The sequence below is a fragment of the Oryx dammah genome, unplaced genomic scaffold (assembly GCF_014754425.2).
Source record: "Oryx dammah isolate SB20612 unplaced genomic scaffold, SCBI_Odam_1.1 HiC_scaffold_15, whole genome shotgun sequence".
Lineage (NCBI taxonomy): Eukaryota > Metazoa > Chordata > Mammalia > Artiodactyla > Bovidae > Oryx > Oryx dammah.
Window position 1 is genome coordinate 40,089,018 of NW_024070199.1, and position 27,973 is coordinate 40,116,990.

At 39.6% G+C, this 27,973-nt stretch overlaps 1 protein-coding gene and 1 non-coding gene across 2 annotated transcripts; one reads left to right on the forward strand and one right to left on the reverse strand.

The window, feature by feature from the left end:
• Positions 1 to 27,748, forward strand: LOC120874600 (solute carrier family 22 member 10-like). Its single transcript, XM_040256082.1, has 10 exons — positions 1 to 497; positions 1,436 to 1,539; positions 5,787 to 5,941; positions 6,044 to 6,212; positions 7,691 to 7,814; positions 10,315 to 10,430; positions 20,770 to 20,984; positions 23,042 to 23,150; positions 25,070 to 25,273; positions 27,643 to 27,748. The coding sequence occupies exons 1-10, from the start codon at positions 114 to 116 to the stop codon at positions 27,695 to 27,697; spliced, it is 1,635 nt and encodes a 544-aa protein (XP_040112016.1). The 5' UTR covers positions 1 to 113; the 3' UTR covers positions 27,698 to 27,748.
• LOC120874902 lies at positions 3,001 to 3,107 on the reverse strand. The gene has a single exon (XR_005723743.1). It is a non-coding gene; the product is annotated as a U6 spliceosomal RNA (small nuclear RNA).
• Positions 27,749 to 27,973: the final 225 nt, after the last annotated feature.

The window sequence follows — 27,973 nt, forward strand, 5'->3', positions numbered from 1 at the left end:
CTCTCTTACAGCAGCGAAGTGACGAGAACCGTTGATGACAAACTGGTGTGAGGTCACATAGATTCCATGTGAATTAATGAAAGGAAAATTTCCCCTCCCTTTGCCTCTTCACAATGGCTTTTGAGGAGCTCCTTAATGAAGTTGGTGGCCTGGGAAAATTCCAGATCCTTCAGATGGTTTTAGCTCTTCCTCTTGTTGGGATAGTAGCCTGTCATATACTGTTGGAGAACTTCACTGCCGCCATTCCTGGTCATCGCTGCTGGGTCTACATCCTGGATAATGCCACTGGGATCCTCAGCCCTGATGTCCTTCTGAGAATCTCCATCCCACTGGATTCAAGCTTAAAGCCAGAGAAGTGTCATCGCTTCCTCCACCCCCAGTGGCAGCTCCTTCACCTGAATGGGACCTTCCCCAACATGACTGACCTGGACACAGAGCCCTGTGTGGATGGCTGGGTGTATGACCACAGCCTGTTCTCCTCCACCATCGTGACTGAGGTAAGGCCCCATTTTTCTCTTCTGAATAGTTGGTGTGGGTGTTTAGAATAACATAAAATAGACACTGTTCAAATCTTCAGTTACTGAGAAGATAATGTAATGAGTTCTCTTTTACTCTTTCAGTGGTTTTTTATATTTTTATTTATTTTTTAATTAATTTATTTATTTTACTTTACAATACTGTATTGGTTTTGGTTATCTTTTTAAATTGCCAAGAACTTACATGATAATCACAGCTTTCCTTGTGGCTCATACAGTAAAGAATCTGCCTGTAATGTAGGAGACCTGGGTTTGATCCCTGGGTCAGGAAGGCCCCCTGGAAAAGGGAATGGCTATCCACTCCAGTATGCTTGCCTGGAAAATTCTACAGAGAGTGGAACCTGGTGCATGGGGTCACAAATAGACACAACTGAGTGACTAACACTTTCACTTCCTTTTTAATTAAAATTGAGAATGAGGAAATCAGAAAACTGGATATGAATTTTACTGTCACCAAACTTAAAATTTAATGAGGAGGTTGATGTTTAGATAAGTACATTTGATATAATGTGTAAAAAATTGTTTTTAGTTCCATGTTTTCAGCCTAGTTGTAATTAGAAGTACTTCTATTAACTTTAAAAAATTCCATTTCCTGACTAATTTTCAGAGAAACAAATCAGTGTATTTCACTCTAGGTGTGATCCAGATATCAGTGATAAAAAAAAAATCTCAACTATTTTCAGTGTATGGAAAAGATTGAGGTATGCAATGCTAAGTGAATATAAAGATTGGTCCTGATAAAATCTGAAAGACTGAGTTGAGAATTTCTAGAAAAGCCATGCTTAAACTGGGACTTAAATAGTATAGGCGAGTAAATGTAGGAAAGGAAAGCAGAATGTACTCACTGAGGCCTTTAAAATGCTGTGGCGCTCCTCTGTGCTGGTTTCCTTCTCTTCCAGTGGGACCTCATATGTGATCACCAGTCACAGAAATCAGTGGTTCAGTTTGTATTCATGGCTGGAATGCAGGTGGGAGGCTTCATATATGGCCATCTCTCAGACAGGTGAGTGTCTCCCAATCACTGCTGCCCTTCCACTGTGTGTTTTCACAGTTTATGATTGTTTCATAGAGAAATCATTACTGAGTTCCCATACACAGTTTACACTGTGGGTTGTCTTGGTTCCCAGGAAGTTATAGATGGAAATGTAGAATTAGACTCATTCTGATGCATGCCATTTTGTTGCCACTGGGCTCTCTGTACTGGACACAGAAATGTCACCTCCATAACATCTGAGGGGAATTTCAGAATAATACTTAGAGGTGAACTACCATAAACTTCATTTATAAAGTTGAGAAGGAGTTACCACTGGGAAGAAGAGGAAGGTGCTTCAAGACAGGAGGTTCTTGTTCTGTGAAAAATGCCATTGATAATTTGATAGGGATTGCACTGAATCTGTAGATTGCTTTGAGTAGTCTGAGCAAACTCTAGGAGATAGCGAAAGTGAAAGTGAAGTTGCTCAGTTTTGTCCGACTCTTTTCAACCCTGTGGACTGTAGCCCGCCAGGCTCCTCTGTCCGTGGGACTCTCCAGGCAAGAATACTGGAGTGGGTTGCCATTTCCTTCTCCAGGGGATCTTCCCAACCCAGGGATCAAACCCAGGTCTCCCACATTGCAGGCAGGAGATAGTGAAGGGCAAGGCAACCTGGCATGCTGCAGTTCATAGGATTGAGAAGAGTAGACACATCTTAGAAACAGAATAATAGCAATGCATTAAAGAAAAGAAGCTTGGAATATATGAAACAATCACTGACATAACTGAAGGGCAAAGTAGTTCTCTATTCATAGCTCAGAATGTCAGTACTTCAGTTTTAGTAATGGATTAAACATTTAAGCCAAATAATAGTAAGGAAATACAAGACTTGAGCAGCACTACAAACTACTAGAGCTAACAGACATGGATAGAACTCCCTTCTTGATGAAAGAATACACATTTGGTTCATGGAGTATTCTCCAGACTTGACAATGTATGAGGCTCAAAGCCAAAAATCAGAAAATTTTGCAAGATTTCTAGGCTTTTTAGATGTCCTGAGGTGACAATGTATGATAAAAAGAAGGGCTAGTGACTTAACCAATCTGTAAATCGTTTTGTTCTAATTGATAAAAATAAAAGGCAACATCTTAGATGTGGAATTGTTAAACCATCTCTGAGAAATGTGAGTCACGACTTATTCATTTAGGTTGGCAGCAGAGGAACAGAAGCAAATATAGAGTGAGGGCTGTGTGTGGATGTGTTCATATTTGTAGTTTGATGATAACCATTGATGTGTGTGCGTCTCCTGGCTGTACTACAGGAATGCATTGTTAAGTAATTAATTCAATGAAAACACACCTCCCTGCTAATACTTTAATAGCTGAGTTTGAATAATGAATCCTCTTAGAAGCATTATACTTTGTGTACTCTGTTGCTTTATGTCTCATTTTTAACTGAACATGAAGTGAATGTAGTATTTCTTTCTTTTTTTTTTTTAATATGGAATGCTTCACGAATTTGCATGTCATCCTTGCTCAGGGGCCATGCTAATCTTCTCTGTATCATTCCAATTTTAGTATATGTGCTGCCGAAGTGAGCACTGAATGTAGTATTCCAATCACAGCTCTACCAATATCTTTGTCTAGAGGCCTGTTGCCATTTTTCTCTTCTCTGAAATTTTTGTCACCAAAAAGGCATGATTATGTTTTTTTCCCTTAAAGATGGAGTGGTGGCTCAGACAGTAAAGAACTCACCTGCAATGTGGGAGACCTGGGTTTGATCCCTAGGTTGGGAAGATCCCCTGGAGGAGGGCATGGCAATCCACTCCAGTATTCTTGCCTGGAGAATCCTCACGGACAGAGGAGCCTGTTAGGCTACAGTCCATGGGGTTGCAAAGAGTTGGGCATGACTGAGCAACTAAGCACAGTATATTTTTGGTTAATGGCAAATATTCGAGATGTGTGAAATAGCATGATACATAACTGTCTGATCTTAATTACATAAAAATGGATGCTTAGTTGTGAAAATACACAAATGAGACCTAGGAGAACACATCAAATGGTAAACTGCTTGTGAATATGAATGACTTAGTTTTATCACTTCTTTTGCACATGTTAACTTTTAAGAAACAAATGTTATTTAAACAACCTTTTTACATATGGATGGCTAACAAACACATGAAAAGATGTTCAACATCACTTATTATCAGAGAAATGCAAATCAAGACCACAATGAGGTACCATTTCACACCAGTCAGAATGGCTGCAATCCAAAAGTCTGCAAGCAATAAATGCTGGAGAGGGTGTGGAGAAAAGGGAACCCTCTTACACTGTTGGTGGGAATGCAAACTAGTACAGCCACTATGGAAAACAGTGTGGAGATTCCTTAAAAAATTGCAAATAGAGCTGCCTTATGACCCAGCAATCCCACTGCTGGGCATACACACCCAGGAAACCAGAATTGAAAGAGACACATGTACCCCAATGTTCATCGCAGCACTGTTTATAATAGCCAGGACATGGAAACAACCTAGATGTCCATCAGCAGATGAATGGATAAGAAAGCTGTGGTACATATACACAACGGAGTATTACTCAACCATTAAAAAGAATACATTTGAATCAGTTCTAATGAGATGGATGAAACTGGAGCCTATTATACAGAGTAAGGTAAGCCAGAAAGAAAAACACCAATACAGTATACTGACACATATATATGGAATTTAGAAAGATGGTAATGATGACCCTGTATGCGAGACAGCAAAAGAGACCCAGATGTATAGAACGGACTTTTGGACTCTGAGGGAGAGGGAGAGGGTGGTATGATTTGGGAGAATGGCATTGAAACATGTATACTATCATGTAAGAAACGAAGTGCCAGTCTATGTTCGATACAGGATGCAGGATGCTTGGGGCTGGTGAACGGGGATGATCCAGAGAGATGATATGGGGTGGGAGGTGGGAGGGGGATTCAGGATTGGGAGCTTATATACACCCGTGGTGGATTCATGTCAATGTATGGCAAAACCAATACAGTATTGTAAAGTAAAATAAAGTAAAAATAAAATTTAAAAAAATTTTTCTGTGATTACAACAGAATGAAATTAGAAAACAGAAGCAGAAGGAAAACTGGAATTTTTACAAATACATGGAAATTTACTGTGACTCTTACATAAACCTTAACAACTTTGATGCATTGTTTCACTGATCTTTTGCATCAGTTGCATTTTAACCTGTCTGGTTCTAGAGATCAAAGTACACTTTTAGCTCTTTTGTGTCCTACACTGCAGGGGTTAACAGTCAGTCGCCTGTTGCTCTGGCTAAGCCATGAGAATATCACCATGGGAAAGGAATAAAAGCAAAATATAGCAGTACAGCACAAGCCAAATAAAAGTACATCAGGTTGATCAGTTGGGGCTGTCATACCCTGCTAAACTAAGGAAAAACATAATGTGGATCTTGGAACGCCGGGTCAGCGCAAGTTCAGAACACTGCTTGTGCACATACTAAGATGTTTTCCCAAGGCATATGCGGGTCTATGACCTCCAGTTAGGTGGTAGCCCTTGTACAAGAAAATAACAAAGACAGTTTAAAGTAATCAATAAAACAGGAGACGTGACCGGGGACACAGGAAGTTGACTTCATTGTAACACAATAGATACTTTCTGCTTGCCAAGACACTAAATAAAAGTGATGTGATCCAAGAAACAAGGCTCTTGACCCAAGAGGTCTTGAGTCCCCCAGTCCCATCTTTAAAACTTTAATTCTGTCTCTAGTTTCTTTTTTCCAAACTGTGCGTCGACCGCTTTTGATACCTACCTGCTGTGCTGGCTACAGCACTACACGCTATAGAGATTCTCTACTCTGCTAAATACATGAGTTAGTACAATGAGTGCTTATAGTATATTATAATTTCCAACACTGTAGTTTTTTTATGGGCTTCCCTGCTGGCTCAGATGGTAAAGAATCTACCTGCATTGCAGGAAATCTGGGTTTGATCCCTGGGTCGGGTCTCCTGGTGACTGGGTGATGAAGTTTCAGTAATTTTTTTAATACAAAACATTATAATGCTTGTTTAGGTAACAGTATACCTACTTGTTTAGGTAACAAGGAGTGTTACCTTGAAGCGATTTCCATTGTTGATCTGGTTTTTGTGTACTCAAGCTTCCAGATACAAAGAATCACTTATTAAAACATTTTCTAAACTTCAAAGTATGTCTTTTTAATTTTTCACCACAGATTATCACTATCCCCATAATCTAAGCTGACTCTGTTTCTTAGGTTTGGGCGAAAGTTGATTCTCAGGTGCTGTTTGCTCCAGCTCGCCATCTCTGGGACCTGCACAGCCTTTGCTCCCACTTTCCTCATTTACTGCTTGCTACGCTTCTGGTCAGGCTGTTCTGCTGTGGCCATCATAACAAATAACTGGATGCTCAGTAAGTCAACAGTTTTGTTCTTCTTCATTTTCCAAGCCTTGAATTTGATCTTGAAATTTCACCCTTAGATGACATTAATATCCCAATTGGGTTTTCCTTTAGTTGCAGAGTGGACAAGGTCCCAGTCTAAAGCCATGGTGATAATGCTGATAACTTGTGCTATTAGTATTGGACAGATGATGCTGGGAGGACTGGCTTTCGTTTTTCGAGAGTGGCGCACCCTGCAGCTGGTGGTGTCTATACCATTCTTTGTCTTCTCTTTCTCCTCAAGGTATGAGCATCTCTCTCACTGTGTTTTAAGGGAACCTGGGATGAAAATGCTTGCTGAATTGGGATATATTGATTTTCTTATTTCCTGAACCCTTTCTTATTGTTTCTGCCTAAACCAGGGTCTTTCATCTGTTTACTCTGTTCAATTTGAGATTTGATAAGCAGAACACAGAATAACAATGAGCTTTCTGCCTGTGAGTTCCAGGTATTTTCTGCCATTTTGCTTCCTAAATCTTACCTAGTGTTGTGTCATTGAGTTATTCCATTACTATTTTTCTTAATATAAAATATATACTTAAGTATTTTTGAAAGATAAAGCTTCAATTTTTTGGCTTTGGAATGAATATGATATAATCAAGTTCTCAGTGATTTTCTATGTTGCAGATTAAATCGGATAAAGGAAGAGGCAGAAAATGTATTCATAGAGCAAATTTAACAAAATAGCAGCTTAATTTCTCCAGAAGAGAAAATGACATGCAGATTGGGATGATTTACATTATGTGTTCATCACTCTGTCTTCCCTTAAGTAATTTTAACGAACATTTATTTATGGATAATCTTATCCCTACACTTAAAACCATTCTAGGGAGAGTCATATTCAGTAGATCCCCAAAAGATTGCTATGGATTTAGTACAGTGACATGCGTACAAAGAGAGAGAAATAAAAAGGATAATCCACATCAGACTCATCTGCTAAGTCATTCTATCCTCTTAACCAGGAAGGTGTGTTTATTGTCTCTGTTTATTGATAAGGAAACTGGAGCAGATATAAATAGGTGACCCCCATTTATGTAGCTGTTGTTGTTCACTCAGTGGTGTCTGACTCTTTATGATTCCATGGACTGTAGCACACCAGGCTTCCCTACATTTGCATTCCACCGACATTGTTGAAAGTAGCAGGTGTATTGATAATATTTGTTGGTGTAAAAGCATACATGGTTGGATGGCATCACCAACTCGATGGACATGAGTTTGAGCAGGTTCTGGGAGTTGGTGATGGACAGGGAAGCTTAGCCTGCTGTAGTCCATGGGGTTGCAAAGTGTCGGACTTGACTGAGTGACTGAACTGAAATGCATTCGGGGGTTTCTTTTTTCAAGATAACATATATTATGAATATATGCTATGTGCACAAATGTGCTGGATCTCATGCTTAGCTTTGGAGGGAATTATGCAAGTGAGGGACTCTCAAACTTAAGTTTCTTAGGCCTCTTGGAAAACCTTCTGCTGAGTAAGCAGAGAGGCAATCTGACTGTAAACTCTATGATCCTTTGCATGTAGAACATCTTTCAGATGTACTACATAAAGGGGTCATTCTTGTATTTTCCTAGCAGTATGTAACAAAACATGAGCTCCTCTTCCTAACCCAGTACTTGAAGTGGTGAATATTGGTTTGAAGGCAAAAAGCATATGCTGTAATTAACCATAGGACAAATAAGCAAGAGGGAACTGCCTGCACTTGTGGGCTCTTCTTTCATCAGGTGGCTGGTGGAATCTGCACGGTGGCTGATTATCACCAATAAAACAGATGAAGGATTAAGGGAACTTAAGAAAGTTGCACGCAGAAATGAAATGAAGAATGCTGAGGCAACCCTGAACATAGAGGTGAGCAGAAAGGGAAGATGGTTACCACTGAATAGGAGTCATAAACTGACACCTGCCTTCTCCTAATGAGATAGGCAAGCTGCTTTTCTAACAAGGGCAGCTAGTTGAGAATACAAATTCCCTGGTTCTTTATGGCCATAAAGGCCATAAAGCTCATAGAGAAGAAGCTTTGAGCACTGTACAAAGCTTCTTCCTTTAGCTCACTTCCTGATCTGACTGTATATCCTATGTACTCTCCAGGATGCCCTGACCCCTCTGTGCTCTCCTTTTCAAAATTTAATGGTTACCATTTAATTTCCTGGAGTATCCCTTAACTCCTTACCTACTCCATCATATCAACATCACACCTGTGATTGCATGTGTAATATTGTTCAGTTGCTAAGTCATATCCAACTCTTTGTGAGCCCATGGACTGCACCTCGCCAGTCTTCCCTATCCCTCACTATCTCCCGGAATTTGCTCAAACCCATCTCCATTGAGTGATGCCATCCAATCATCTCGTCTTCTATCACCCCCTTCTCCTCCTGCCCTCAGTCTTTCCCAGCATCAGGGTCTTTTCCAATGAGTCAGCTCTTTGCAGCAGGTGGCCAAGTATTGGAGCTTCAGCATCAGTCCTTCCGATGAATATTCAGGGTTGATTTCCTTTAGGACTAACTGGTTTGATCTCCTTGCTGCCCAAGGGACTTTCAAGAGTCTCTTGCATGCAATTCAAAACATCAGTTTTTTGGTGCTCAGCTTTCTTTATGCTCCAACTTTCACATCTGCACATGACTACAAAACCATAACTTTGACTATATGGACCTTTGTCAGCAAAGTGATATCTTTGCTTTTTAATGGAACGTTGAGGTTTGTCATAGCTTTTCTTCCAAGGAGCAAGTGTCTTTTAATTTCATGGCTGCAGTCACCATCTATAGTGATTTTAGAGCCAAGAAAATAAAAGTTGCCACTGTTTCCACTTTTCCCCCTTTTCCCCAACTATTTGTCATGAAGTTATGGGACTGGATGCCATGATCTTAGTTTTTTGAATGCTGCATTTTAAGCCAGCTTTTTCACTCTCCTCTTTCACGCTCATCAAGAAGCTTTTTTGTTCCTCTTCACTTTCTGTCATTAGAGTGGTATCTTCTGCATATCTGAGGTTGTTGATATTTCTCCTGGCTATCTTGATTCCAGCTTGTGAGTCTTACAGCCTGGCATTTTGCATGATGTACTCTGCATGTAAGTTAAATAAGCAGGTTCACAATGTATAGCCTTGATGTACTCCTTTCCCAGTTTTGAACCAGTTCATTGTTCCATGTCCATTCTGTTGCTTCTTGACCTGCCTATAGGTTTCTCAGGAGGCCAGTAAGGTGGTATGGTATACCTATTTCTTGAAGAATTTTCCACAATTTGTTGTGATCCACACAGTCAAAGATTTTAGCATAGTAAATGAAGTGGAAGCAGGTGTTTTTCTGGAATTTCCTTGCCTTTTCTATGATCCAGCAGATGTTGGCAATTTGATCTCTGGTTCCTCTGCTTTTTCTAAATCCAGTTTGTACATCTGGAAGTTCTCATTTTGTGTACTTTGAAGCCTAGCTTGAAGGATTTTGAGAATCACCTTGTAGCATGTGAAATGAGTGTAATTGTGCAGTAGCGTGAACATTCTTTGGCATTCCCTTTCTTTGGGATTGGAATGAAAACTGACTTTTTCCAGTTCTGTGGTCACTGCTGAGTTTTACAAATTTACTGACATATTGAGTGCAGCATTTTAGCAACATCATCTTTTAGGATTTTAAACAGCTCAGTTGGAATTCTATCACCTCCACTAGCTTTGTTCGTAATAATGATTCCTAAAGTCCACTTGACTTCACACTTCAGGATGTCTCACTCTAGGTGAATAAACACACCATCATGGTTATCTGGGTCCTTCAGACATTTTTTGTGTAGTTCTTCTGTTCTTAATCTCTTCTGCTTCTGTTAGGTCCTTGCCATTTCTGTCCTTTACTGTACCCATCTTTGCAAGAAATGTTCCCTTGGTATCTCCGATTTTCTTGAAGAGATCTCTAGTCCTTCCCATCCTATTTTCCTCTGTTTCTTTGCATTGTTCACTTAAGAAGGCTTCCTTATCACTCAGTGCTATTCTTTGGAACTCTGCATTCAGATGGGTATATCTTTCCCTTTCTCCTTTGCCTTTCACTTCTCTTCTTTCCTCAGCTATTTGTGAAGCCTCCTCAGGCAACCACTTTGCCTTCTTGCATTTCTTTTTCTTTGGGATGGTTTTGGTCTCCACCTCCTTACAATATTATGAATCTCCAGCCATAGTTCTTCAGGCATGCTGTCTATCAGATCTAATCCCTTGAATCTATCTGTCACCTCCACTGTATAATTGTAAGGGATTTAATTTAGGTCATCCCTGAATATATCACACTAGAAAGAAAGGACACACATCTCTCCTATCCTACTGGCACTCATCACAATACCTGGCACTATACTAGCAAATGATACTTGTTTGCTTTTGTTCAAGGGTTTGAGAGTGACCATGCAGGAGGAGCTGGAGGGAGCACAGACCAAAACTACTGTGTTTGACTTTTTCCGCACACCCAACCTGCGTAAAAGGATCTGTCTCCTCCTCTTTGTGAGGTGGGCTACCCACAATGTATGACAACTTGAATGGGAACATGAATCTGTTTATTACAAAAGGTTATGATGGTGTTGTGAGAGGGAGGGCTTATTTGTGGTTAAAAGATGAGGAAGAGAGAACAAGATGGCGAAGGAACAGGTGGACGTGGAGTTCATCTCTCTCCACGGATACATCAAGAATACACCTTCAGACATAGAAGTGCATGCAGAATACCAGTTGAGAGCAGACAGGAGTACCTGACCAGTGGAAAAGAATATATAGAATCATGCAAAACTCGGTAGGATGAAGGAACTATCGGCGAAAATAGGAGTGTTGGTAGGACTGGACCTGCCCTTGGTGGGAGGGGCAACTGAAGCAGGGGTCCAGTCTCCACAATGGGACAATTGTCTGAGTCAGAGGAGAAACATTTAAGGCTGAGAGTGAAACAGCTGATCTGTGGCAGCCTAAATGGAATGAGAATCAGTCCTTGCTGCAGCCATACATACCCTGGACAGGGATGTGGGTCCCCTGGAAGGCATAGTGGCTGGGACCTGGATTTTGGGGATTGTGGAGTGATCCCAGGGTGAGGGCTGCTGTTGACTGTGGAGAGACAGATTGAGAGGAAGTTAAGCAGGGGGTAGATTGTGGTGGGGAATGCCGGTGGAGGAAAGCCTGGCAGCCATGGAAGCAAGGTGATACTGCTGAGTCACACATAGGGGGTGGAGCCATCACCGTAGCCTCTCTCTCTCCCCACACACCAGCATCAGTAGCTGAACAATAGAGAGCCTGGCCCATCAAATGCCTGATGCACTGAACTAAAGAGCAGGACCCCACCCAAAGTGCCCCTTTCAGTGACTGATATGCCGATCTACAGAGTACAACTCCAGCCAGGGGGACCCCTCTATGTGCCTGATGCACAGAACAAGAGAGAAGGACCCCAGGCAAGGGAGCCCTGCAAGGGCCTGAACGGGTGGAGCTACAAAGAAAAAATGGCCAAAGAGGCCTTCTGATTGCCAGCTACAAGAGACTTGAAGAAAGACTCTGATAGGGCCATAACTCCTGCAGCAGAGGCAGTCTGTGTCCCTGCACACTTGGTGCCACCAGGGTCCCTGCAAGCCAAGCAGCTGTGCCACCTTCATTCTCAACTCTCACTGGGGCAGAGCTCCCACAGGCAAAAAAAGTCTTGGGTCTATGCACACAAGGTCACTTCAGTCGTGTCCAACTCTTTATGACCCTGTAGACTGTGGCCTGCCAGGCTTCACTGTCAGGGAGGGTGGTTCTCCAGGCAAGAATACTAGAGCATATTGGCCAATACTCATTGCCATACCCTTCCAGATCACTATATTTCCTGCTGCTTTAGCTGCCAACTTCCCTGTGTACCTGGTGCTGCCAGAACCCCCGTGATCCAAGCACCTGCACCACCTCCACACCTGGCCCTCACAGAGGCAAACCCAAAACCTCCAGGGCAACCTCAGGGGCAAACCCAAGTGGATGACCCACATGTAGAGGTGGAAATAAAACCACAATTTAAACCCAGGGGCAGCGTGGCTAAGGAAGAAGACCCCAAACCTTCCCACCAGCTGAACAAACAGCAGATTATATCCACACAATCAACTAGGTGGACTCTGTGTCTATGGAGTATATAAAAGGTTGTTGAGAGCTCTCACAAAAGAAAATGCACTAGTTCTGATAGCTGTGGATCTTGGAAGCAAGAACCCATAGGAGTAAGACCAGATTAGAATCTGAGCTGCCCCCATAGCAGGTCCAGAGGTCAGCACAGTGTTGGAGGGCATCCTAGGGAGGTGAGGTAGACTGTGACTCCCAGCGAGGGAAAGGATTCTGACAGCAGTGACTCAAGAAAAACATTTATTATTCTTACATTCTGACTTGTTCTGTACATTCTTTTGGATTTTTTCTTTTTTCTTTTTCCCCTTTCCCCCCTCTGCTGTAGTTGTCAATTTTATTGGCACTATGAAACCTAATAAAGCTTTTGAGCTTTTTTTTTTTCAGTGACTTTTTTTTTTATTGTTGATATAAACCTCTGCCTCTATATTGGGCTTTTGCAGTTCTGTGAAGATTTCCTTTTTTCCCCCCTTTTTTTAAAATTTTAATCTTTTAAACCTATAACTATTTTTCTACATTTATTCCTTTGTTTGCTTTTCCTACTGTTCTTTTCCCCTTGCAGTTAATCATTAATAGATACAAATCTTCTTCATCTACCTCTATTTAACTTTGCATATCTATTCTTTCTTTCCTGTCTCTCTTTCCTTTCCTCTCAACATAATTGTTAGTTTTGTTTTCATTGCTTTATTCCCCACTTGGCACCTTGCTTTAGTGTTGTTTTCCAGTTTGTCTTTTAGTTAGTTTTGTTCTTAAATGGTAAATATAATTTTTGATTTCTTTGTTTGCCAGGTCAATCTACTGTACTTTATTTTCGTTGGACTGTTTTCACTTTGCTTATGGGTGTATATGTATAGGTGTATATTCCATTATTTTGATTATTATTTGCCTGACTTTATAACTGCCATTTGTCTGAGGTTCATCTTTGGTTTCTCATTTTTGCATTTTTCTTTAATCTCACTTAATTCCATAACAAGCCACTTGTGGAATCTTTGTCACTGACCAAAGGTCAAGCCCTGAGCCTTTGGAGTGGGAACACCTACTCCAAGACCCTAGACTTGTATCAGAGAACTAACCTGAAGGAGTATCAAACAGTGAGAACTCATACAAAGGAAACCACTTGAATACAAGACGCCACATCACGCAACCACCAGTAGCACCCTGTGAGCGCTACAGTGTTTAGATGAGGACGCCTCATCTAAACAACAAACAAAACAACAATAAAAACCCAATCATCAGCAGACAGGATTACCACCTCACTCAGCCTTGCCCATCAGAGGAAAAACAAACAAAAATATAAACAAGCAAACAAAAATATAAACAATCAAACAAAAACTCAGCACAAATCTCACCTTATATGAAGCTTACGAAAACCAGTGCACCAACCTTAGGACGGCAGAAACCAAAAGGACGAAAGAATTCAACCTTGAAGTCTGGGAAAAGGAACCTCAACACAATAAGTTAAAAAAATTAATGAAAAGGCAGAGATATACTACACAATGAAGGAACAAACTAGAAACACAGAGGTCTAAATGAATGAAGAGGAAATAGGCAAACTACCTGAAAAACAATTCAGAATAATGATAGTAAAAATGATCAAAAACCTTGAAAACAAAATGAAGAAAATACAAGAATCAATTAACAAAGACCTAGAAGAACTAAAGAATAAACATACAGAGACAAACAACACAATTACCAAAAGTAAAAATACCCTAGAAGGAGTCAATAGCAGAATATCTGAAGCAGAAGAATGAATCAGTGAGCTGGAAGATAAAATGATGGAAATAACTTCTGAAGAGCAGAATAAAGTAAAGGAATGAAAAAAACTGAAGATAGTCTCAGAGACCTCTGGGACAATATCAAATGCACCAGCATTTGAATTATAGAGGTCCCAGAAGAAGAAGAAAAAAACAAAGTTTATGAGAAATTTTTTGAAGAGATTATAGTTGAAAATTTCCCTAACATGGAAAAGGAAATAGTCAATCAAGTCCAAAAGGCACAAAGACTCCCATATAGAATAAACCCAAGGAGAAACACACCAAGAGACATACTAAACAAACTAACAAAGGCTAAGTACAAAAAATATATATATATTAAAAGCAGCAAAGGAGAAGCAACAAGTAACATACAACGCAAACCCCATGCACTTAACAGCTGATCTTTCAGCAGAAACTCTGCAGGCCACAAGGGAATGGCAGGATATATTTACAGTACTGAAAGGGAAAAATCTACAACGAAGATTATAGTACCCAGCAAGGATCTCATTCAAAATTGATGGAGAAATAAAAAGCTTTTCAGACAAACAAAAGTTAAGAGAATTCAGTATCACCAAACCAGCTTTACAACAAATGTTAAAGGGACCTATATAGGGTCAAGAAATACAAGAGAAGAAAAAAGATCTACAAACTCAACCCCAAACAATTAAGGAAATGGCAATAGGAACATTGCAACCCTATGGACTGTAGCCTATCAGGCTCCTCCATCCATGGGATTTTCCAGGCAAGAGTGCTGGAGTGGATTGCCATTTCCTTCTCCAGGGGATCTTGTCGACCCAGGAATCAAACCTGGATCTCCCACATTGCAGGCAGACGCTTTACCATCTGAGGCACCAGGGAAGCCCTAATAGGAACATACACATCAATAATTACTTTAAATGTAAATAGATTAAATGCTCCAACCAAAAGACCGACTAGCTGAATGAATACAAAAACAAGACCCATATATATGCTGTCTACAAGAAACCCACTTCAGACCTCAAGACACATATAGACTGAAAGTCAGGGGATGGAAAAATATATTCCATGCAAATGGGAAGCAAAAAAAGCTGGAGTAGCAATCCTCATATCAAATAAAAACAGACCGTAAAGAATACTACAAGAGATACAGAAGGACACTGCATAAAGATCAAGGGATCAATCCAAGAGGAAGACCAACAATTGTAAATATCTATGCACCCAACATAGGAGCACCTCAGTACATAAGACAAACACTGCTGCTGCTGCTGCTAAGTTGCTTCAGTCGTGTCTGACTCTGTGCGACCCCATAGATGGCAGCCCACCAGGCTCCCCCATACTTGGGATTCTCCAGGCAAGAACACTGGAGTGGGTTGCCATTTCCTTCTCCAATGCATGAAAGTGAAAAGTGAAAGTGAAGTTGCTCAGTCGTGTCAGACTCTTAGCGACCCCGTGGACTGCAGCCTACCAGGCTCCTCCGTCCATAGGATTTCCAGGCAAGAGTACTGGAGTGGGGTGCCATTGCCCTCTTCCAAAGATAAACCCTAACAGACATAAAAGGAGAAATTGACAGTAACACAATAATAGTAGGAGACTTTAACACCCCACTCACACCAATGGACAGATCATCAAAACAGAAAATTATAAGGAAACACAAGTCTTATGATGCATTAGATGAGATGGATCTCATTTATATCTTCAGGACATTCCATCCAGAAGAATACACCTTCTTTTCAAGTGCACATTGAACATTCTCCAAGATAGTCCACATCTTGGGTCACAAATCAAATCTCAGTAAATTTAAGAAAATTGAAATTGTATTAAGCATCTTCTCTGATGACAATGCTGTGAGACTAGATATAAATTACCAGAAAAAAAGTGGTAAGAAACACAAACACATGGAGATTAAACAACATGTTTCTAAATAACCAACAGGTGACTGAAGAAATCAAAACATTTCTAGAAACAAATGACAATGAAAACACAACTCAAAACCTATGGGATGCAGCAAAAGCAGTTCTAAGAGGGAAGTGTATAGCAATACAATCCTACCTCAAGAAACAAGAAAAACATCAAATAGACAACTTAACTTTACACCTAAAACAACTGGAAAAAGAAGAACAAAAAAACCCCCAAAATTAGTAGAAGGAAAAAAATCATAAAGATCTGAGCAGAAATAAATGAAAAAGAAATGAAGGAAACAATAATAAAGAATAATAAAACTAAAAGCTTGCTCTTTGAGAAGATAAAATTGACAAGCCTTTAGCTAAACTCATCAGGAAAAAAAGAGAGGAGAATCAAAACAAAATTAGAAATGAAAAATGAGAGGTTACAACAGACAATGCAGAAATACAAAGGATTATAAGAGATTATTATGAACAACTATATGGCAATAAAATGGATAACCTGGAAGAAACAGGCAGATTCTTAGAAAAGTTCAATCTTCCAAGACTGAATCAGGAAGAAATAAAAATTATGAACAACCCAATTACAAGCACTGAAATTGAAGCAGTGATCAAAAATCTCCCCAAAAACAAAAGTCCAGGACCAGTTGGCTGCACAGAAGAATTCCATCAAATATTTAGAGAAGAGCTAACAACTATCCTTCTAAAACTCTTGTCAAAAAATTGCAGAGGAAGGAACACTTCCAAACTCATTCTATGAGGCCACCATCACCCTGATACCAAAACCAGACAAAGATAACACAGAAAAGAAAACTACAGGCCAAAATCACTGGTGAACATAGATGCAAAAATCCTCAACAAAATTTTAGCAAACAGAATTCAGCAACACATCAAAAAGCTCATATACCTTGATCATGTTGGGTTTATTCCAAGAGTGCAAGGATTCTTCAATATATGCATATCAATCAACATGATCTACTATATTAACAAACTGAAAGATAAAACCATATGACAATCTCAGTAGATGCAGAAAAAGCCTTTGACAAAATTCAGCACCCATTTATGATGAACAGCCTTTAAAAAATGGGCATAGAAGAAACTTACCTCAACATAGTAAAGGCCGCATATAATAGGCCTACAACAAACATTATTCTCAATGGTGAAAAAATGAAAGCATTCTCCCTAAGCTCAGGAACAAGACAAATATGTCCAATTTCACCACTATCATTCAACATAGTTCTGGAAACCCTAGCTACAGCAATCAGAGAAGAAAAAGAAATAAAAGGAATCCAGATTGGAAAAGAAGTAAAGCTCTCACTGTTTGCCGATGACATGATACTGTACATAGAAAACCCTAAAGATACTATCAAAAAATCACTAGAGCTAATCAGTGAATTTAGTAAAATTGCATGATACAGAAATCACTTGCATTTCTATATATTAACATTGAAAAATCAGAAAGAGAAATTAAGGAATCAATCCCATTCACCATTGCAACAAAAAGAATTAAATATCTAGGATAAACTTACTAAGGAGACAAAATAACTACACAGAAAATTATAAGACACTAATGAAAGAAATCAAAGATGACATAAACAGATGGAGAGATAGTCCATGTTCCTGGGTAGGAAGAATCGATATTGTGAAAATGACTATACCACCAAATGTAATCTACAGATTCAATGCCATCCCTATCAAATTGCCAATGACATTTTTCACAGAACTAGAACAAAAAGTTTCACAATTCATATGGAAACACAAAAGATCCCGAATAGCCAAAACAGTCTTGAGAAAGAAGAATGGAGCTGGAGGAAATCAATCTTCCTGAATTCAGATTATACTACAAAGCTACAGTCATCAAGACAGGATGGTACTGGTGCAGAAACAGAAATCTAGACCAATGTAACAAGATAGAAAGCCTAGAAATAAACCCATGCACCTATAGGTACCTTATTTTTGACAAAAGAGGTAAGAATATACAGTGGGTGCAAAGACAACCTCTTCAATAAACGGTGCTGGGAAAACTGGACAGCTACATGTAAAAGAATGAAATTAGAACACTTCCTAACACCATACACAAAAATAAACTCAAAATGGATTAAAGACCTAAATGTAGAACTAGAAACTATAAAACTCTTAGAGAAAAACATAAGCAGAACACTCTATGACATAAATCAAACCAAGATCCTCTATGACCCACCTCCTAGAGTAATGGAAATAAAAACAAAAGCAAACAAGTGGGGCCTGATTAAACTTAAAAGCTTCTGCACAGCAAAGGAAACTATAAGCAAGGTGAAAAGGCAAACCTAGAATGGGAGAAAATAATAGGAAATCATGGCAGATTCATGTTGATGTATGGCAAAACCAATACAATATTGTAATTAGCCTCCAATTAAAATAAATAAATTTAAATTAAAAATAAAAACTGACAAAGGACTATTTTCCAAAATAAACAACTAGCTCATACAACTCAATGCCAGAAAAACAAACAACCCAATCAAAAAGTGGGAAAAAGACCTAAACAGACATTTCTCCAAAGACATACAGATGGCTAACAAACACGTGAAAAATCCTCAACATTGCTCATTGGTAGAGAAATGTAAATTAAAACTATAATATCATATCACCTCACACTGATCAGAACAGCCATCATCAAAAAGTCTACAAACAATAAATGCTGGAGAGGGTATGGAGAAAAGGGAACGCTCTTTCACTGTTGGTGGCAATGCAAATTGATACAGCCACTGTGGAAGATGGTATGAATAAAACCTCCATATGACCCTGCAATCCTATTTCTAGGTATATACCCTGAGGAAACCAAAATTGAAACAGACACACGTACCCCAGTGCTCACTGTAGCACTATTTACAATAGCTAGAACAGGGAAGCAACCTAGATGTCCATCGACAGATGAATGGATAAAGAAGTTGTGGTACATACACACAATTGAATGTTATTCAGCCATAAAATGGAACGCATTTGAGTCAGTTCTGATGAGGTGGATGAACCTAGAACCTACTATACAGAGTGAAGTGAGTCAGAAAGAGAAAGATAAATACCGTATTCTAACGTATATATATGGAATCTAGAAAAATGGTACTGAACAGTTTATTTACAGGGCAGCAATGGGGAGACAGACATAGAGAATAGATTTATGGACATGGGAGACGGGAGGAGAGGGTGAGATGTATGGAAAGAGTAACATGGAAACTTTCATTACCATATGTAAAATAGCCAACTGGAGTTTGCGGTATGGCTCAGGAGACTCAAACAGGGTCTCTGTATCAACCTGGAGGGGTGGGGTGGGTTGGGGAGGGGAATAGGAGGGAGGTTCAAAAGGGAGGGGGTATGTATACCTATGGCTGATTCATGTTGAAGTTTGACAGAAAACAACAAAATTCTGTAAAGCAATTATCCTTCAATAAAAAAATTTAAAAAGAAAGATGAGGAAAACATAGCAAATAACACTCACATGGAGCTGACTATATTATGAACAGTTCATTATGTCATATCACACTATCAGTCTCCTCATTGATGTTGAGAACTTCTATTGCACTAGAGATTTGCATACTGAATTATCATTATTTTTTCTTTTAGTTTTCATTGATGCAAGTGTTGCAAACAGAAACATGAAGAGATCAGGAATATATGTGTAAATCAATGAGTATGTCAGTATGTAAAAATGTAACCAACATACAGATCAAGATAGAAAATCGTGAATCCCATGGAGTCCCCCAGTACCACCACCACCAGCACTACCCCTATTCTCTCCTCAACCACCCTCTCCTTTGCCAGACAAAACTTAACAGCTGTTCTGCTCTCCTTCACTGTAGACGTGTGTGCACTGATCTCGAGCTTCACGTAATGTAAATTATAAAGGGTTCTGGAACGGCCCCTGCATCTCATGCTCACTCATGTAGATTCACGCATTCAGTTGCATGTAACAGTAGGTGATTCTCCTCTCTAGTGTTTTTGTTCCCATTCCATGAATACACTACAATGTTTATATGTACTTCAATATTGATGGACTTTTGTTTACAATTTGGATACATTTTGTGTGTGTGTTAGCACATGGCCTTCTGTGAAAGTCTTGTTTGTTATCTCTTGAGGGAATGCCTTGGTAGAGTCAGGAGGAGAAATTTTAGATTCTGAATTTTTGAAGATGTATGTACATGGACCAAAAAAGCACACAGGACAGTATATATCACTGCCAAACTTAAAGTGACTATTGAACAGTATATTTTATCTCTTCCCAGACATATCTCAGTAGACTGCTGATTCACTTAACTACATTGTGCTTTTTTGACCTTTTCATATCCACTAGGACATGAACTTAAGTTTCTGAATCATAGATGATCAGAATGGAAGGGAGAAATACAGATAATGGTCAAGAGAAGCCCTGTTTGCAATTGCTCTAGTGGTTTCTTCTCTTGCAACGTCTCAGTCTAGATCTCTCTGGTAAAGGAGAGCCTTAAAGTGGATTCCATTCCCTTAGGTGCTCCTTGGTTAAAAGGTAGATCCTCACCAGGGATCTTTGATTCCATATCTGGTGGTACAGTTGGTGCATGTTTGCTTTCCTGCATTCTTACATCTTCTTTTAGCCTGGTGAAATCTGATATGAACTTTAAATTTACCAGAATTCTGTTTGGACACCAGCATACTATGCTGCCAAGTCAAGGGGACACAGGTAGCTTCTTTGCAGTTTCAGTCACTAGTTGAGAAAAGGGAAGTGCTTTACAGTATTGGCTTTGGGGGAAGAAAGAGAGGACTCTCTGCATACAGACAACCCTCAAAAAGAAGTTACTTCCCTAAATTTTTAGTTTTAATGCTTATGTTTTCAAATTCTCTGTACCAACCAGTTTGGCGATTGAGTCACATTATATTTTTACTGACAACTCTTTGCTTAGAGACTCCAAAAAGGACAAAAGGAATATTGTTTTCATTTATAGCCATGTAATTATTTATGGCAATGTTACCATCTAAAATTGAAGAAACTAGGTTGAGACTTTATTCTTTAGCCGCCTGGGTGGATAAAGTCATCAGCTGCAGCACCTGGGCTCTCAGTCTTATGGCTTGTGTCTTTCTTCTTTTGTTCACTGCAGATTTGCTGTCACAGTACCCCTTTATGGCATCTCTATGAATCTACAGCACTTTGGAAGCAATATATTCCTGTTCCAGGTCATCTTTGGAGCTCTCACCACTTTAGCCCGATGTCTCGCACTTGTAGTACTGAATCACAAGGGCCGTCGACCAACGCAGATGTTTTTCTTGTTCCTGGTGGGACTTTCCATTTTGGCCAACACATTTGTGCCCCAAGGTGAGAGGAGAGTGGACTTTGGGGAAAGGAAGAGTCTTTTCCCCATCCTTCAGGGACTGTAATTGGTCACCCTTGTCTGAAATTAGGTTTAAAGAAAGGTTCATATTTTGAGCTAAGTATTCCCCCAAAACAATCTGATGATTTATGAGGTTTTCTGTTAATATTTTGGGGGGAAAAAATCAAAGGTCAGTGAAGGGCAAATAAGGCATCTTCATCAGATCATGGAAGTGTCCATAAACTGGTAGCATTTATTCCAGACTATCTCCCTAGGGAGCACTTGTTCTCTTGCCCTTTGTCCATTCACACTTTGAGTAACAAGTATGGGGGGAGGGCTGAGGCTTTGCACTTATATCCCAGATGACGATCACCTATATCCCAGTATGCACTTATATCCCAGTATGATCACCCCTTTCTTTGCACTCTTTGTTAGCACCTTTGATGACTGGTCCACTTTCCCATCTCTAGTATGCACATGTGAGTGGGCTGTTAAATCACCATGACTACAGCTCTTGCTTATGGTAGTCTCCCAGGAAATGAAAAAAAAAAATTCTCCTTTTTCCAAGGAATGAAGGAGTAAACAGCAGGAACAGGATTTAAGCAGATTAAAATCCCTGTCCATTCCATGTTAGATTACTTTATAAGTTAACAGAGCAAAAATATGTATTGATTAGGAGAACCATAATGGACACAATATTTCACCATCTCCCAGTGCAGGAATGTGCTGCACAGCCTTAGAGATGGGCGGGCTCTGCTCCTCAGAATGTCACTAATGACACAAGCTTACTCCCTTACAAGAGTGTTCTTTACAATGTTATAAAGTCATAACCAGATTTCTTTTTATACTGTGCAGAGAACTGTTTCTCCAAAAATTTTTTTAATGATCCCATTATCCAAACAGAAGTTTCCTTTCTTGGCTTCTCATGTCTAACATTGATGTAGACCTGGGTTCTCTTTAGCCTTTCCACTAACAGAGCAGTCCTGTCTTCCTATTACTCTCTGGTGCCATACCTATGGCAGTACTGTTTCTACACTAGGTCAACTGACTCACTGAGGTTTGCCTAAGAGTTTCCTGATTTTTTCCATGAAAATCCCACATTGCTAAAACCTCCTAAATCCCGAGGAACACAGGATGACTGGTCACTTTAAATTCTACACTTTAATTGTGAAGTCCTTAACTCTAGAGCTGAGTCTTCCACATGACAGTCCTACCTTCTACAATAAAAATATAACAATATGGGACAGAAAAAGTAGATGCAAATTTCTGCCAGACTCACTTTTTCTTCCTGTTCTCTGGCAAATCTCAGATATGCAGAGAGATTTGCTATAATTAATCCAGATCATTTTATGTACATTTTACAACCTATGTTGATAATTTTATATCTTTCAGATTACAAAAGACTCCATGATCTCTGCTATTGTAATATTTTATTTTTTTATTTAAATTTTATTTTTTTACTTTACAATACTGTATTGGCTTTGCCATACATTGACATGAATCCACCACAGGTATACATGAGTTCCCAACCCTGAACCCCCCTCCCACCACCCTCCCTGTACCAACCCTGAACCCCCCTCCCACCACCCTCCCTGTATCATCTCTCTGGGTCATCCCAGTGCACCAGCCCCAAGCATCCTGTATCCTGTATCGAACCTAGACTAGCGATTCGTTTCTTACATGATTATTACTCAACCATTAAAAAGAATACATTTGTTCAGTTCTAATGAGGTGGATGAAACTGGAGCTGATTATACAGAGTGAAGTAAGCCAGAAAGAAAAACACCAATACAGTATACTAACACATATATATGGAATTTAGAAAGATGGTAATGATAACCCTATATGTGAGACAGCAAAAAAGACACAGATGTAAAGAACAGACTTTTGGACTCTGTGGGAGAGGGAGAAGGTGGGATGATTTGGGAGAATGGCATTGAAACATGTATGCTATTGTAATACTTTCTACAAACAACGTTCAAATAGTCTGTAGAGCTGTTGGTGTTGACTAAACTTGCTGGACGCTGATTGGTTCCACACAGTTGTCTTACCCTCTCTCCAGAAATGCAGGCTCTGCGTGTGGCTTTGGCAAGTGTGGGAATCACCTGTGTTGCCGCTGCTGTCACCAGTTACTGCGTCCACTGTGATGAGCTCATGCCCACTCTTCTCAGGTATAAGACCTTTTATATCTCAGGAAGCCTGTTTAAAGTTTGATATATAGTGTCCAATAGTTTAATAAAATTTGTGGTTTAAGGAAGGGACCATGAAAATGTTCTAATTCCACATATAAGAAGGTGGTAGTTTACCATTTGTAAGTTCCAGGTATGAGTGTAAAACAGAAACACAAAATACTGAATCAGTCAGTTCTAGTGAGGTGGATGAACCTAGAGCCTGTTATACAGAGTGAACTAAGTGAGAAAAAGAAAGACAAATATCATATACTAAGGCGTGTATAGGGCTTCCCTGGTAGCTCAGACAGTAAAGCATCTGCCTCCAATGTGGGAGACCCATGTTTGATCCCTGGGTCGGGAAGATCCCCTGGAGAAGGAAATGGCAAACCACTCCAGTACTGCTGCTGCTGCTGCTGCTAAGTCGATTCAGTCGTGTCTGACTCTGTGCAACCCCAGAGATGGCAGCCCACCAGGCTCCCCCATCCCTGGGATTCTCCAGGCAAGAACACTGGAGTGGGTTGCCATTTCCTTCTCCAATGCATACAAGTGAAAAGTGAAAGTGAAGTCGCTCAGTCGTGTCCAACTCCTAGAGATCCCATGGACTGCAGCCTACCAGGCTCCTCCGTCCATAGGATTTTCCAGGCAAGAGTACTGGAGTGGGATGCCATTGCCTTCTCCACTCTTGCCTGGAAAATCCCATGGACGGAGGAGCCTGGTAGGCTACAGTCCATGGGGTTGCAAAGAGTCGGACACGACTGAGTGACTTCACCCCAAGGCATGTATATGGAATCTAGAAAAATGGTATTGATAAACCTCCTTTCAGGGAAGGAATGGAGATGCAGACATAGAGAACAGACTTGTGGACACAGTGGAGGAGGAGAGAGTGGGACAAATGGAGAGAGTAGTATAAACATACATACACTGCTGCTGCTGCTGCTGCTGAGTCGCTTCAGTCGTGTCCGACTCTGTGCGACCCCATAGACAGCAGCCCACCAGGCTCCCCCGTCCCTGGGATTCTCCAGGCAAGAACACTGGAGGGGGTTGCCATTTCCTTCTCCAATGCATGAAAGTGAAAAGTGAAAATGAAGTCACTGAGTCGTGTCCAACTCTCAGCGACCCCATGGACTGCAGCCCACCAGGCTCCTCCATTCATGGGATTTTCCAGGCAAGAGTACTGGAGTAGGGTGCCATTGCCTTCTCCGATACATACACTACTGTGTGTAAAATAGGTATCTGGTGAGAAGCTTCTGTATAACTCAGGAAGCCCAACCTGGTGTGTGATTATCTAGAAGGGTGGGATGGGGGAAGGGAAGGAGGCTCAAGAGGGAGAGGATATATGTATAATTATGGCTGATTTGTGTTGTTGTATGGCCAAAACCAATACAACATTTTAAAGAAATTTTCCTTCAATTAAAAAATAATAATAATGAATGAAAATAGGTTACAGAATTTTTATACAAAATGTAAATATTTTAAATATTCATAAAAATAAAGACAAAAATAAATGCCTAGAAAAGAAATGGGAAGTACCAAAAATATTAGGAAATAAAACCAAAAAGTGGATTTAATTTTAATTACTGTTGACTTTGGATATGGATTTTCTAAAGAGTGATGTTTTAATATACCAAAGATAATTATCACCAAGTTTATTGAAGAAGATGACTTGGTGCCATGTACTATACTAAGCAGTATTTCAATGCATCTGTTTAAAATGATGAAAATGGGTCTAACACATCTCAATCTTGTCAAAGACAGATGGAAAATCACAGAGTAAATCACAAAATCAAGTGTTTTTCATAAAGCCCATGCATATATAATAATTATGTTTTATTGTGTTACATAATCACATCAAAAAATAGATCATAAGTTACATATGTGGATTTTTACTGGATTGTTATATAGTCTTGTTTATCCCTTAGGGCAAAAGCTTTTGGATTAGATGCAATGGTTAGTAGGTGTGGGGCAGCACTGGCTCCTCTCCTAATGACCCTAGTGCTGTATCTACCCACCCTGCCCTGGATCATCTATGGAGTCTTTCCCATCATTGCTGGTCTTGTTGTCCCATTCCAACCTGAAACCAAAAATATGCCTCTGTCTGACACTATCCAGGATGTGGAAAATACGTGAGTAAACCTTCTGCCATCTCTTGGGAGGGACTGTGTGCTTTGGATATGTGAGTGAGAAAGGCAACACACCGGTTGGGTCCTTCAGATCACTGGGGGAGATGAGCCTTGCCTGGGATACTTCCATCTCAGGCCATTGCCTTCATGAGTGGTGAGGTCATGTCTATCCATTACAAGTTCCAGTCTAGACTGCAGAGATCCTCTATACCTTGTTCTTGTTGGTAGTTTTAGTCCTAAAGAGATGATAATTAGCTCTATTGTGATGGCATATCCTCCTGCCCTCATGATGGTATTTAATGATACTCAGATCCACAAGAAAGAAAATATTAGTTGCTCAGTTGTATCTGACTCTTTGTGACTCCATGGACTGTAGCCCTCCAGGTTCCTCTGTGCGTGGAATTCTCCAGGCAAGAATACTGGAGAGTGTAGCCATTCCCTTCTCTAGGGGATCTTCCCAACTCAGGGATCCACAAGAGCCTGAGATATGAAAAAGGACATTTTAATCAGGAGGCATGGTCACTCATACAGAATGACTGGGAGTGTCATGCTATATCAACAACAGCTTGACCAAAATATTTAGCGAGACAAGTCTTATCTCAGTGGAAAAACATGGACAGAAGTCTGAGAAGATTGAATAAATAATGAGAGATGAGGAAGCGGAAACAATAAGTGTAAACAGCACTTTAGAGAAATCTCACTGTATGCATTTGAGATTAGGAAAACCACCTGAAATGGCTGATGGAGGGGGACAGAGGACAAGAGCAAAACCAATACAGTATTGTAAAGTAAAAAAATAAAATAAAATAAAAAATAAAAGGAGTCTTTATAAAAAAATAATAATAACAAGCAATATTTCACAGAGTTTCACTACTGGTTAGAAGTAATGAACTGAACTCTCTGAGGTTTTGGTCATTTCTTTATTGTTTCCCATTCTCGTTTGAGTACAATGTGTTAGTCATTCATGCTGTATCATTCAGTGCCCAGAGTCAAATAGATCTAGAATATGAAAATAACTCATATTTAAATGTATGTGTTTCCAACATCATGTATTTTATTGTTTGCAATTAATGGGTTCTAACCTCATGAAGATATTTGGATTTTTTGTTTTATAAAACAATTTTCCTAATTTGAATTAAGGCATTTCAACTAACTAGATAAGATCTCTTTCTCTAAGCAAGAGAGATTCAAAAACTTTGAGAGAAAAATTAATTATTGTTAAAAATGGAACAAGCTGTAGAAATTATGCTATTACAGTGATTATTTATACTTTTTTCTTGGTATGAAATTGTTGATATTTATTATAGTTTAAAACAAATAAATCATATTATAGAAAAAAATGCAATGGTAATAAAGAAATTAATCTTGTTTATGAGCCTGTAAGATTCAGGCAAATTTTGTCACTACACTTCAGGGAAAGTATCAAGGATAGGAGGAAAAAGAAACTAGTAGAAGTATTTTAATGTGAGAAATATGGTATCTTTGTGACATTGGACTTCTATGTGGAACTTAATTAGTTCCACAAACTGAGTGAATCACACAACAGAAATGTATTTTCTCACAGTTTGGGAGCTTGGAAGTCCAAGCTCAAGTTGTTGGTAGGGCCATGCCCCCTCTGAAGGCTCTAGGAAAGGGTCTGATTCAGGTCTCTCCTGGCTTCTGGTAGTTCCTTGGCTTGTGGCAGTGTAACTTCAATCTTCATATGGCATCTCCCTGGTATGCCTCTATGTCGAAATATCCTCTTTGTATAATGACACCGGTCAAATTGGTTTAGAGACATAACCTACTCCAGGATGATCTCATCTTCATTAATTATAACTGCAAGAACCGTGCTTCCAAATATGATAATGTCACATTCTTAGATACTGAGAGTTAAGATTGGATATATGAATTTTTTTATTTCCAGCTTTATTGATGTATAATTGACAAATTAAAATTATTTAGGATGTACAATAGGATTTTTAAAAGGTATACAGTGTGATGATTCAACACATGCATTTTTAAAGAAACTTTTTCTTTTATTAACACAACTTTTTAAATAACATATGAATTTTTGAAGGGACACATTTCAATGCATAACAAATGGGGTTAACATTTCCCATTTGCCTCTTGACTTTCCAAAGATGTCCTTGGCCAGAGATCTAAAGAGACAAATGGGAGTAGCATCCTTCAAATTTGCTTTCTTGTCAACAGCTTTTGCAGCATCAGTATCAATCTCTCATGGATTTTACTGGATTACAAGAAGCTGATGGTTAGAGGATCAGTTTGTACTTGTGCAGGGAGGGCATCCAAACTTATTTTTTTTCTGTTTTTTAATGTTTGTTTCTATTTGCTAATTGGTTGGTTGATTTGCTTCTGTTTTGTTTTTCCAGCAAAAGAGTCTCAAGAGAAGCAAAAGATTTCTACATAAAAGTGACAAAATTTTAAGTGGATTTCATGAGATGACTGGTGAGGAAAATAAAAATATGAAGAAAAAAACGGGAGTATACCTTTATCTTTACATACTAACAAGAAAATATACTGTAAAATGAATCCCATTTACAATCATGGCATTAATTTGCAATTAAACAGGAGACATGGGTCCAATCCCTGGGTTGGGAAGATCCCCTGGAGAAAGGGGTGGCTACCCACTCCAGTATTCTTGCCTGAGAAATCCCATGGACAGAGGAGCCTGGTGGGCTACTGTCCATGGAGTCACAGAGT

What these genes read in the sequence shown, in the direction of transcription:
- LOC120874600 (XM_040256082.1), top strand. Translation starts at nt 114, where the DNA reads ATGGCTTTTGAGGAGCTCCTTAATGAAGTTGGTGGCCTGGGAAAATTC. An exon ending in TATGGCCATCTCTCAGACAG is followed by an intron (nt 1,540 to 5,786) that starts GTGAGTGTCTCC and finishes TCTGTTTCTTAG; the next exon opens with GTTTGGGCGAAAGTTGATTC. An exon ending in TGTCTCCTCCTCTTTGTGAG is followed by an intron (nt 10,431 to 20,769) that starts GTGGGCTACCCA and finishes TGTTCACTGCAG; the next exon opens with ATTTGCTGTCACAGTACCCC.